The sequence below is a fragment of the Cariama cristata genome, unplaced genomic scaffold (assembly GCF_000690535.1).
Source record: "Cariama cristata isolate BGI_N322 unplaced genomic scaffold, ASM69053v1 scaffold20826, whole genome shotgun sequence".
NCBI classification, from domain to species: Eukaryota; Metazoa; Chordata; class Aves; order Cariamiformes; family Cariamidae; genus Cariama; species Cariama cristata.
In genome coordinates this window covers 40,660-53,633 of record NW_009620648.1, presented here as the reverse complement: position 1 = coordinate 53,633, position 12,974 = coordinate 40,660, and the positions used below count along the sequence as shown (strand labels likewise).

The window sequence follows — 12,974 nt, the reverse complement described above, 5'->3', positions numbered from 1 at the left end:
TCGGCATTCTCTTCATTGTGGGCAATTATAGACGATTTTAGTTAACTTGCTTTAATTGAGAAGTTTGAACTCAGACTGTGAGCTCAACTCCATAGCCTGTGGTAAGGTGTTCTGAGAGCAAATAGATTGATTTGACACGTTTACAGCCTCTTACAACTTTTTAGATTAAAATTCTACTTCTGGTCTGACAAATCAAATTCATAAAGTTCATTAATTTTAATTATTCCTTCCTGAATGTGTAAAATTCTCATTCATTTTCAGATTGTATTTTTCCAAAATTTTCAACTAGTACTGAAATAATTTTCAGGATGGAGACATGAATGTATCCAGGCTGCTGTCAAAGATATTTTCAGTGAATCTGCAGTGATCTCAGTGTTATATATCTGTTTTATCTTGGAATTTCAGAAGGATGATTCCCAGAGACTTCTGGAAAGCTTCAACTCTGATGAAAAAGAGCACACGCTCACGAAAAGTAAAGCAGAACCCTATACATCAAAAGAGGAAATGGTGCTGGAGGTAAAGCTATGCTCTTGTTGGTGGATGTCCATTTTGCTGCATGTAGCAATGAGCACATTCAGGGCCTGATCCAAACTCTGTGAATTTTAATAGGTTTGGAATTGAACCTTTAAAAAGTGTTCAGAAAAAGTGTAAGAAAGAGAGTGGGAGTTGATGACTGCTTATGAATGCAGCCATTTCAGGCACTCGTTCCCGTTATGAATTGCATTTCTCTTGGGGGACTCTTTTTGGATATTTTAATCAAGATCCTGAGTTCTTTTTGGACAGAGGGTTCTTAGGTTTTGTGTCTACATTGTCCTTAATTTCAAAATGCTGGTGGGAAAAGTTAAAACTATTGACATGAGAAAAAGTTATTAAGTACTGAAATCAGTGCTGGTAGCTGATAGTGGATTCTTACCTGGAGAAGGAAATTTATTAGAGAAATTTTGACAGTAACAAAATTCCTTCACCAGGTCCAATCTAGAATAAATACTTTTTTTGTAGAGCCTCTATAGAGGCTCCAACTCTCAGTTGGACTGAGAAGATCAATGGAGAGAGAAAGAATAAATGAAGTAAAATGAGTACGTTTGCTAACAGCAGCATCTTCAATGGCTTTTTCACATAGGAAGTTATCCCATCAGGTACCAACTGAAGATACAGTGCAGAGTTTAAATGACCACAACAACTGAAACACCACTGTGATGAGCTGGGATTCAAGGACACAGAAACAATTTGGAAAGAAAAGTAGGAGTAGGTATAAACTTAACCCACCCGCAATCAAAAATTCAAATAGTGATTGTGGGTTTTTTTGTGATAATCTCAAAATAACTTGAGACCCAGTCCTACCATGTAGTTCTTAGATCATTGCCTTTCACCCAAAGCTGCTTTGATTGCTCTTGGTGAAGCTAAAGGTTGTGAGTTAAACTGCACATTGGAAAAAATGTGCACTTCAGCTAACTCATTCAGTCTATTATACATAAATTCAATACATGCAGAAAGTGTTGGTTAAAGCCAGCCAGTCTGGTGCTTAGCTTGTAATGAGAACTGGTTTCAAGACAAAGAGAAGATAGACTTTATTGTAAACATTTTACTGTTGGTTTAAATCCTGACAGGTGATTAATCTCCATTTCAGTTTTGTGATCAGGAATGGTGACAAACCATGGTTGGTCATTTTGTTTGAGTTAAAGTACAGCATAATGAGTGAGCATGGATTAGATTTTCTTCTGGAGTATAAATCCTGTGGGAGAACTTATGCAGTGATATAACTTTATGCATATTACCATTCCTTTTGAAATGGGATCACAGTCTTTTAAAGGTGATCATTCACAACTATATCCATTTCCCAAACACATTAGCTCATTTATAACACAGTAACAAGTAACGTTGTTATTTGAAGGGACTTTCTCCCACCTATTTGTCTAACAACTGAAGTTATGTTTTTTTTTTCTATTCATTTGTTCTAATTCCAAGGGCTTTTGCTGTTACTAGCATCAAATTGACAGTTTATGAAGAAGCATAGATGGAAAATGCTTTTAGTTAGGGTAGAGCATTTCAGAAAAAACAGGTATTTTAATTCTGAGACCTTCCACATTTCAATAATACCATAATTATCGTATTAATAATAACTGTGTATTACTCACGCCTGCTGAGAAACAGGATGTGTTAGTTCTCGCACACTGCAATAGGGCTTTACAGCTTTGGACTGGAGCTGCTCTGCCTCCAGCCATTGCAGAGCAATAGCTCTGTCAGCTTCTGTCCTGCAATATGTATTGCAACAGTGAGACTGTCAGTATGAGCAAGTGTTTTAATGCTAACCTCGTGCTTTTAACTTTATCAGTAAATCCAAAAATGACTTCTGGAAATAAATTAAATGGAGATGGAAAGGTGCAATGATACAAGTCTAATGAATGACTTAGTTTGCTCTTTCCATTTCTATTTTTAGACTCTATTAGTGCTTTGATATTGCGTACAAAAATCTATATAAAGAAAATTGTGTTTTGACAAATTAGATTCTTTCATTTCGTATGAGAAAACCAAAAAAGTTAGAATAGGAAATCTCCTAAAGCTTGGATTTAAACATTCTATCTGTTGCTTATAGCCAACCTTTTATTAAGCCATATGCAACCTCACAAAACAAAGCTGATTATCCCATTGTTCCAGTGCATAAAGCAGTGGCTAGGAAAGAGGAGGAGCAGAAAGTCAGATTACGTGATGTAGCAGATTGTATGAAAAGAATGCATTATCTATAGAAAGTTCTTTGGAAGAACATTGGTATTTTCTCTAGATTATAGGTAAAGGTTGTACTATAAAAGTTCTTCCTGGAAAAAATCATGACTAGTTTTGTTTAATCTGTTGTTTCTTTATTTAAATTGAAAGACAGAATTTATAGCCATGATGATATCTGTGGAGCTTATCCTTTAGTAGTTTCTAATATTAAGATCATATCAGCCTCTCATGAAATCTTTAGTTGCTGCTAAAGGGGCAAAAAAACCCAAAATGAAAATAACTTGTGAATACCAGCTACTGCCTGTTTTCCCTTGCAGGAGTAAAAACATTTTTGAGCAGCGGCAGAGTTCCCTTTTCTGGGTTTCAGACTCTGAATGAGTATTATGAGAAGACTTCTTGTGCCAAACCAGAAACAGTCAATAAATAGTTATCAATAGGAATTTCTAAGTTGTGTAACCAAAAGGAGCATGCGATACTTACAGTGAACAAGCATCATATCTAGTGCTGTTACCAAATGGTTTTCTGTTCTTTTCCATACAGGAAAGTGAGTCTCCTCTGAACAGTAACGTCACGGCATTCGCATTAAAGGCAAAAGTGATCTATCCTATCAATCAGAAATTTAGGGTAAGGTAGAAATTAATGACAATCATTCTGTGTCAGAGTAAATTGCAGAGTCAAGTAATGGAAGAAAACTTACTGCCAATCTGCTTAATAGCGATCTTTCTTTGTTTACAGTCCCTTGACTCGTGGCTTATTCTGTAAGACATCAGCTGCTTTCAGCTCCCCCTGAAACCTGCTTTACATGGTGTCCAGTCAATTTTCACTGTAGTCAAGAGACCTTTTCTTCCCATTAATGTTAAGGGAAGTTGGGTCTGTCCAAGGAGCCATAAGAAAAACCCTACAAGGATCTGCCCTTCAGTAAGAAAACATGCACCAAGCAGATAACCACAACAGAAGAATGCTTTTCCGGGCAGTGCAGAAACCTGTCAGTATGATGAATCTTAATTTATGTGAAAACACTTTTGCTATCTATATTGTTTAATTTTTCACTTGAAAGCAAACACTGCAAATTGATGAGATGTTTATCTCCTTGTTGTGCTGTATTAATTGACCTTGTGCATTTTCGTTGACTGTAGCCTTTGGCAGATGGTTCATCCAATCCATCTTTGCATGACAATCCAAAGCAGGCAGTTCTGCCTAATCAGGTCATGGAGACGTCTACCTCAGGCAGCCTGGGATCCCTGAGCCAGGGAGACAAAGAGGACTGCAGTTCCTCCACAACAATACATACCACAACAAGCGATGACAGATTTCAGACTCGAGCCTTCCTCAAGGTGACCAGCTTCCCTGAAATGCTAACATGTGAGAGGTAAGCAGTAAACCTGCCCTTGTGTTTGGTCATTTCCTAGTGTGTCCCAGTGGTTGTCAGGACAATTATTAAAGGTCCGGGGTAAACCAAAGGGTGGGCTTGAATGCATACATTCACCACATCAAGACAGTGATGCTTGTATATCTGCTTATAAGCCTAAAAAAGTGGTTGAGGAGATTAAAGTAATACATCATGCTGCGTATTGAAAGTCTATGAAATTCTGGGAATCAGAACTTTGGCAAAAACTGTCTTGTAAAAGGTATATCACTGTTAGGATAAGGAGCCTCTGTTTTGGCTTATATGCTCAGTTCACACGTGCAGTGGCATGCTCAGCTGGGGACGGAGTCCTCTGCACTGTACAATGTCAAGTCACACAATGGATGCCTTGAGAACAGTAAGTGGCAGTGATCTGTTCTCTCCTTTTTGATGGGAACTACTCATGTTTTACTGTGGGAAAACAGTTCCTTTCTCAGACATGCCACTGGTGAGCAGGCAGAGCTAATTGAAATGGACTGTCAGCTCTTAATTTTCTTTCAGCTACACCATGGCAAGGTACCCCTAGATGAATACATATGTGTTTGCACTCTCATTAGCAAGAATAAAGAATATCATATTTGTGTGACAGTGGGGACTGGGGAAGGTACTCGTGATGAATAATATTTTCAAAATGTCCAGTCTTATTATAACTGTTTTATTTAAAGCCTTGTTTTCCCTTTGTTGTAGCCATTCATGCCTATATTTACCTTTCCTTTTTCTAAAGGGAATGCCAACTCCACCTTTGTTAAAAGCACTATTTTGTTTTGCTTAACTTTATGTTATTTTATCTGAAAGAGGAGGCAATGTGGAAATAAAGTGACTTAACTGCTGTTTTGAGACGATGCTTTTAGGATAATTTAGTGGTTAAATGAAACTATTTTATGATGTTGCCCTTTGTATAACCTTCCTTTAGACTGATGTTAACACTTTTTAAATCTTTCTTTTAGTTTTGATATTAAACTCTGCCTTTGCAGTCTTATTTTAAAAGATGTCACGCTGCTTGATACTGAACTCAGAAAAGAAAAACATGTGGTAGGTACTCATGTCTCCTTTATAGCTATTAGTTTTTAACATCTGAGTTGAATATCAGTTTAGGAAGTAACATAAACAGCTGGCTAGCTGCTAAGTAGTGTAGTAGAGTTGCATTGCTGTGGCATTGTCTTTTATTTTTTTTCCTGCTGTTCTGTATATATATATAAGTTTCATGAAGGAATAAAATATAATGAAATATATTGGGCTGTGAAATACAGAGAGTAGACTGGATAATATAAACATTTGGTTTTAAACTTTACTCCAGAGAATAACATACGGTGCTTGAAGTTCATAAAAAGAGGGGGAAAAAAAGTATTTAATAGATGAGTTTATGTCTTAAGGACAACGCTTGTGCATTGCGAGTCCAAAGACTCCAAGCTCTTTGAATAACATTGAAAATTCAGTTCAGCTGAATCACTGCCATTGTGATAAGTATATAATAGTCATGATTTTGTAGGACTGAAGAATTAAGGTACCCATATAAACCATAGATAGCTACCTACATCAAGTCACAGCATCCAAAGCCGACAGGGAAAAAAAAAAACAAAAACCAAAAAACAAACAAAAATGGATGTGTACAATTAAAGCCACAGAGTACTCGGTTAGCAGAATTGTTTATGGTGACTAGTTATGATCAAGTACAGAATCATTACTGTTACTGAGTTTTAGCTCAGTTAATATAAATCTGGACATAAAGTATATAGCTTTCTTCTCCCCCTTTTTCCTGACGTCTGTTTAAACAGATTGGTCATTCCTCAGATAATTTATTAAATGCACCGAGAATATGTCAAGGGGTGTGATTTTCTGGACAAATTTCTACACAACCCCAGGAAGGAAATGTGAAAGTAGACCTGGAAAGCAGGTTTTCTTCTGATGGGTTATTCCCATCTAAGTAGATGAGAAAGGGAACTTGAGATCAGATTCCAGAAGGAAGTTTAGCTTGAGTAGAGAAGGTTGAACTTGATCTCAAAGTTAATCATCAATTTGTAACTGAAGGTAAAGGAACAACATGGTGATGTAATCATAGAAACACTGAGAAAATGAACATTTACACACTTTATGGCCCAACAGAAATTACCACAAAAGGCAGATGACTTTGACCTTTAGCTGAAGCTTTGAATAGCTTTATATTTTTACTAGCAGGAGAAAAGGGCAAAAAAAATTCAGTCTGAAGAATAGTTTCTTCCTTTTCCATTCTGCTTTCTCTGATTTCAGTTAGTCTTTCTTAGCATCAGATCAGAGGAAATATATCCTCTTCCTTCAGTGCTTTCCTGCATTCTTTTTTTTAAACGTGGTATCTTGGTGGTGTGTGTTCAAAACTTGCCAAGCTCCTACCCAAAACATTGGCAAGTCAGATCCGGAACATGACTGCTTTATGATTTCTCTTCTACTGAGCTCTAATTATAACATATTTTCCAGATTTTGCTCAGCTGAAATGTTGGCTTCAATAATTGTTTTTATATGTAAATATGATTTTATTTATGTTTTGTATGTTTAAAATGGGCAACTTCTACATCGTCTGTTTTCAAGTACATGAGTAAGAGGCAGGTGGCTGTTAAATTTCACATATTTTTATCTTCATGTTGGAAAATGCTGCAGCAATTAGTAATGAAGTGAATTGTCTTTACACTGACACTTTAATTGAGGCAAGAAGGGAAGAAGTTCAAAAACTATCCCAGTGTTCTAGAACATCTTTTTGAAGACACTAGTATTACAATCTTTTTTTTTTTTTAAATAAGAAAGGCACACAACTGGAAAGTAAGTGTATTTTTTGCAAGAGAAGGTAGCTAGTACTTGAGATGGTTACTTTTGGGTTGTACATCAAGATGTTTGATACTTGACTTGGCTGACTACAGTCGAAATCATAGTAATGAATGTGTTAGTACCTTCCAGTTTAAAGACTCATTAAACTTTAGAAAAATGGGCTTTGTATTTTAAAGTGATTTGCATTTTCTCCAGTAAAGGACAGTTTCAAATGTGTCAGTCTGGTTACAAGGATACATGAGATTGTCTTTGTGTTTGTTAGACTGTAACACCATCTTCCTGTATCTTACCGAAGCCAAAGCCAAAGAATTTTTCACAGTGGAAGTACTGTAGAGTTGCTGATGATGTTTCTGTTGTTTTGTTTATGATTCATGATAGTCTCACTGATTGATTTAAATCAACAAAAGTTAACATAAATATGTCCTTACCATGTTGAACAGGCGCTTACTCTGGGTTTTGTTTCCTTCCTTTTGAATAGATGTCCATTCAGATTCTCAAAATATACTTCACAGACTTTTATCATAAAAAAAAGATTTCTGATGATTTGTTCAAGAAGATCCTTTTAATTCAGGAAAATGTAAGTGTTTTTGTTGACTAATATTTAAGACCACAGAAAATAAGAGTTAATCCCACCAGTTAGTGCACACTGTCACAGCAGGCTATCTTACCTACTCCTTTTAAGCATCAATGTCATCTGTAATCTATTTCAGAAGAAATGCAAAGAAACTCCATTGTTAGTTGATTCTCTTCATTACCTTGTGTACATTTCTTCTTTGTTGTTGTATGAGGTGATCAGGATAGTGGTGTGTATAATCTGTTAAGGATAAAAATATATTGTAGTATTTTGTAGTTGAATTCATTCAATCAAACAGAACGTTGTGAACCTTGTTCACTCCCATTTAATAATTTCTAATTATCAGGTCTTTGTCTGGTACCATATATCATTACTGATAACAAAATAGCAGGAAATAAAGTACCAGAAGGAAATGCAAGGCTTTCTTCAAGGGAAAATATACCTATTTTTCTCATTATCCTTTTTTTCTTCCATATACTTGTGTCAAAATCCATATGCCACTTCTGAACTGGAAGACATACATTGACAGTCAGTATGCATTTCAGGTGGAGTCACAGTACTATTTTTAAGATTATTAGAAGGAAAAAAAGTTTTACAAAGCTAAACAAAATAGGAGAGCTACTGGTTCCACTTTCCATTTTCCAGATTAGAGTCATAGAAAAGTCTGAGTTGAGAGGCAGATCTGGAGATCATCTCATCCAACCTTCTGTAGGAAGCAGGGCCTTAAGTAAGGTTATCCAGTGTCCTGCCAATCAAAGTCTTGAATATTTGCACTGAGGGAGACTCCACCATTTCTCTGAGCAGCCTAGTCCAATATTTAATTTTCTCACAGTAATGATTATTTTTTTCTTAAATACAGATGGAATTTCACATTTAGGCATTAGTCAGTTTGTCAGCTCTAGTTGTTGAGATTTATTTTGTTTGTGCAGTCTCACAATCTGTGAATTAATATCAGGCATCTCTGTAGTTGTACCTTATAATTTTTATCAGAATACATTCTGCCTTAAAACCACTCTTCTGCCTTAAATCCTCAGGTTTAGTATTAAAGTTGATTGTATTTATTAGATGAAAAGTGAGATTTGGTGTGTGGATTCCTTTTTCTGATGGACTTCTGGTTATGACTTCAAATTATAAACACAGAGGTAATATACATTAGGCATGTTTCCCAGATAGCCTAACCCTCAATGAGGGTTGACGGCATCAGTGTCTTCATGCACCTAACTGAGCTGCTGCAAGAGAAAGACTAAATCTTGTTTATTAGCTGCAATAATTGCCATAGTAGTCTAGTTGTTCAAGTGTCAATATGGGATTCCTGTATCCTGTATTATGGAGAGAAAGGTCTTGGAAATGTGACAGCCTTAGAGTTGGGATATCACATAAGGGGCAAAGCTGGTTATGAATACCATGTAAAAGGGACGTTGGTAATAAGCAAAAGCATTAGCTCTGGAAACTATTTACTCTAATACTGGATTGACAAGGCAGAGGATTATATGATTTATTGCAGACAGCATTTTCCTCTTAATTCTGCATTGTAAGAAAAAATCACGGGATTTTGATGAAATTGTTTGTGAAGCTTGTCAAAATCTGGTTACATTTCTTTAAGGTATAGCGGTATCAAATTAACAAATTGTCACCCAAAACTAGGTGGTATTAAAAGTAAATACTTTTTATGTAAGGTGTGTTTCAGCAACTGAAGGATCATTCATTTCAGTTCCAACCTACTAAGTAATGGCAGAAGACGAGTATTTGTTGGTATCATTAGCTTTCAGAAAAAATTATCCTGGCTTCAAAGGACTGAAAAACTTAAAAAAACCATATAATCATGTAGCCTGTAATTTGTCCATGTGTACTAGCACTCTGCAACAAACACTATCTGATTATCCTATCTGGATACTTATCAGTGCTTTTAAACACAGTGCGTACACTCATAGCTTCCATTTAAGATGGGGCAGGTGCATTAAAATAAAAATATTTGTGGATAAATTCAAAGGATTATTAGTATGAAAGTTCATGGAACAATGTTTACTAAAACTTGAATTCAGTGGAGATGGACAACAGTCTTGATTTTGCTCACATACTAGTGGAAATGTATGTTTTTGTATTAAGTATAGTTCAGAGCTGCCATATACCTTGAGTTTTCTTTACTTGCTGCAGAAGGTGTATTACCCAGACAGAACTTTCTGAATGCTTTTGTTAAGCTTCCTTAGCCATGAGCCAGAACTGACATACAAATTCACTCTCAAATTTAGAAGTTATGTCTGTTTTTCTGTTTAACAAATCACTTGCTTTTTTCCCCAGGATTTTGAAGAATTACAGAAACAACTTGACTCTAGACTTCAGAATACTGAGATGTCAGGAGCCCATAATTCAGAGTACCAGACTCTTGAAGACTTAGAGAGGAAAGAAAGGGAATATTCTGAGCACGTAATAGATAATGTAACTTCCTATTTTTTTCTAAAATTTTATTTTAATGTTATTCTTCTGATAGGGAATTTTTTTTTTAAAAACTCTTGTGTTGACTAGTCCACAGTTAGTAGTTTAAATGTGTATGAGTGCTGAAAACATTTTTACATTGCTCCAGCAAAGTATTTCCAGCTGCCTTTGGGAGCCAATATGGTTTTTACACAAACACAGTTTTATCACACTGGGTTTAGAGCTGAGAAATGTCTATTGCTTGTCAGATGGTAAGATTTATTTCAAGCCTACGTATAGCCTGACTTTCAGGAATTTTATCCTAGCACCTTGTTTCTTCAGTCCTCCATAACTGAGTAAGAGAGTAATAAGAGACTATAAAACTTTTTCAGCTGAAATAAATTCTAAGAAAATAATTACAATACAACCTTTCAGTATGCTTTGCACATTTACTTTAGCAAAACATTTTTCTTTAGCAACTTTCCACATTAGAATACATTTACATGTTTTTTGAAGTAAAAATGTAGTTTGATAGCAGGCAATTGTTTCTCAAAGATGTTTTTTTTTTTTTTTCTCTTCAGTTGTGTCACTCTGTCCAAATAGCTTGCAGGCTAGAAAACTGGAGGTTAAGAATATTCTGTATATTATTTTCCAGTAAACTGAGTAATCTGGAAGGTATTCTCCTTCCCAGTCCTGTTTTGAGGTTTGAGCAAATTCACTGCTGATGGAAATGACAGACTGACTAGTCAGACTGATGGCTTTGTGAGCTGCCTGTGCTGATTGACTGTGGCACTTCAGCCCTGAACTAAACAGCCCATCATCTCAGCCTTGGGCCTTTTTCATAGAGGAGTTAACATTTTTTCATGTCTGGTGGTTAAGTGCTTCACTGGGAATTTCTTCAGCTTTCTCTTGATTATCTGTGCCTTTCACTTTATAGTGGAAGTCCTGGTAATGATGGTACATCCGTGTCAAGTTTCTTTTGCAGTTTAACTTTGCTCTGCGAAAAATTGATTGTTTAGAGTTCTCCAGAATTAGTCACATAAAAAAATCGCTGGCAGCCTCACTGAGCAACATGAGACAGTTACTCACCAGCAGCAGTCATCCTTCAGTGGGTCTGTCACTCTTATGCCGGCAGATGGTTTTCATCCATATTAAAAATGATTTCGCTGTACGCAGATTTGTATAGATCAGGACCTTGAACTAATGCACTCTTCCCTCAGTAATATAAAGGATTTTTTTGCCATACTCACAGATGCCATAGTCACAGTTTTTCCAAAACTCACAGATACTTAATACAAATCTTAGCGATGGATACATTTTCTTGTCCTTATGTGTACTAGTAATCCCACTGAAGACCACAGAATATTCACAGTTGTGCACAGTCATAAGTGTTTGTGGGATCGGAGCCTAAAACTAGAGATTACCCATACGATAGTATATCAGAAGTATCATTAAAGTTCTTCATTCCAGTGCAGTTAATAAAGTGCTTATGTAGCATGTGGCTATGAAAGGCTTTGATGATGAAAAACAGTGACAATTTTCAGTTTTCCTTTTTTAGCAAAAATCTTGCTTGACTGGAATGCCTGCTCCTACAGCTACTCCAGAAAAAAGGGCTGTAGTTCGTTATCTTTTTGTGTTTTTTCCAGTAATACTAACAGCATAATAGGCTTTTATAGATGCAATATGTGGAGAACTAACAACAAATTCTTAGCGAGTTGTACAGAATTATTAGATTTTAAAAGGTCAGGATTGACCTACTGGTTATGTGCCACCGATATATGTATCATCATATAGTAAACAGGCTCTTTAGCTTTGCAAAGTGTTCACTATAACTAATACTGAAAGCTATCTGTAGTCTCAGTGATTTGTATCTCGATAGACTCATATGCCTCTCACTGTAATGAAATACTAGATGATTAATGAGGGAACATGGATTGTTTTTCAATTCATGTGCCACAGATGGAAACTTTCTGGAAGCAGACTGACAAAGCGCAGCAGGCTTTTTTGGACCAATCAAAGTGCTCAAGTGCCAAAGCAACGAAGATAATGATGGATCTGACCGAGAAGATGATTGCAGTAGAAAGCTTATTAAGTGAATCTCAAGATTTGCGGGCAATGGTAAAGTACAAAAAGAAATAAAAGTTGAGAGAGATTTAGTCGATCTGAACACAAAGAATGATGCAAGTGTAGAGAATCTGTCAATCCTGCATCAGGAATGATGTAGGCTGCTTACTCCAGTTGTCTCTTCCAGCTTTGTTGCAAAGAGCTTAACTTCCATTGCAGTTTATGAAGACTCACAGGAGAGTGAACTCTCTGCACTTGAGTTCTAATTCTCAAAATAACGTTTAGGCAGTCATGTTAGGAAAAAGTGATATTAATGCAGCCAGTGAGCCAGGAGCAAGAGCACTCGATCTAATGATGAAGGAGAATCATTACCCTGGGCATTAGGATGTTTCTTTTTATTTCAAAATATTTATTCCACTTTGACTGAGAAGTCCTAATTTAAATTTGAGGGTGATTCTGTGTGTCCAGTGCCTTTAACTGGAATTGAAAACTCATGACATCCCTTAGTGATAGGGTCTTAAGAGGGAAAAATGTGTTTATAAATACATCAGCACTGTGCGTTATGTTGTATTAAATCTAACATATCTTTTATTTGCTTTGCAGAGGACGTGCTGAAAGAATTGCTTGGAATTTATAGATCAACAGTGTAATCAGAATCTGGCCCACTTAATTTATTAGTAATAAAATGGAGAATAAATGGATAGCTAGCTTTATTTGGCTTACTAATGAACAGAGACAGTAATTATTAGCTCGTTAGTTTCGCATTGGAGCAGCTAAGTAAACTGAGCTGGCCAGTTATGAAAATAGTCTTTGCAGCTGCTCACACTTGACCCATACCAGGCTATGGTACAGTAAGTTCTGTCAGATGGGCAGACTTCAAATTAGGTGTTTGGATACAGATACAGGAAATATTCCTACCTGAAGTCACTATTGTGATGCTTACATCTCATTGCAAAGGTCATTGTATGTGTGTCTCCATTAACTATAGTAGTTGTAACCATC

General features: G+C 36.2%; 1 protein-coding gene across 1 annotated transcript in view; it reads left to right on the top strand.

The window, feature by feature from the left end:
• Positions 1–405: 405 nt before the first annotated feature.
• Positions 406–12,974, top strand: part of EVC (Ellis van Creveld syndrome) — a gene marked incomplete at its 5' end in the record, with an annotated part of 51,971 nt that continues 39,402 nt past the window's right edge. The window contains 7 exons of the mRNA XM_009701685.1: positions 406–516; positions 3,262–3,345; positions 3,858–4,090; positions 5,074–5,158; positions 7,401–7,499; positions 9,795–9,932; positions 11,868–12,026. Of these exons, the coding sequence (XP_009699987.1) occupies positions 406–516; positions 3,262–3,345; positions 3,858–4,090; positions 5,074–5,158; positions 7,401–7,499; positions 9,795–9,932; positions 11,868–12,026 (909 nt within the window). The remainder of the gene's footprint in view (positions 517–3,261; positions 3,346–3,857; positions 4,091–5,073; positions 5,159–7,400; positions 7,500–9,794; positions 9,933–11,867; positions 12,027–12,974) is intronic.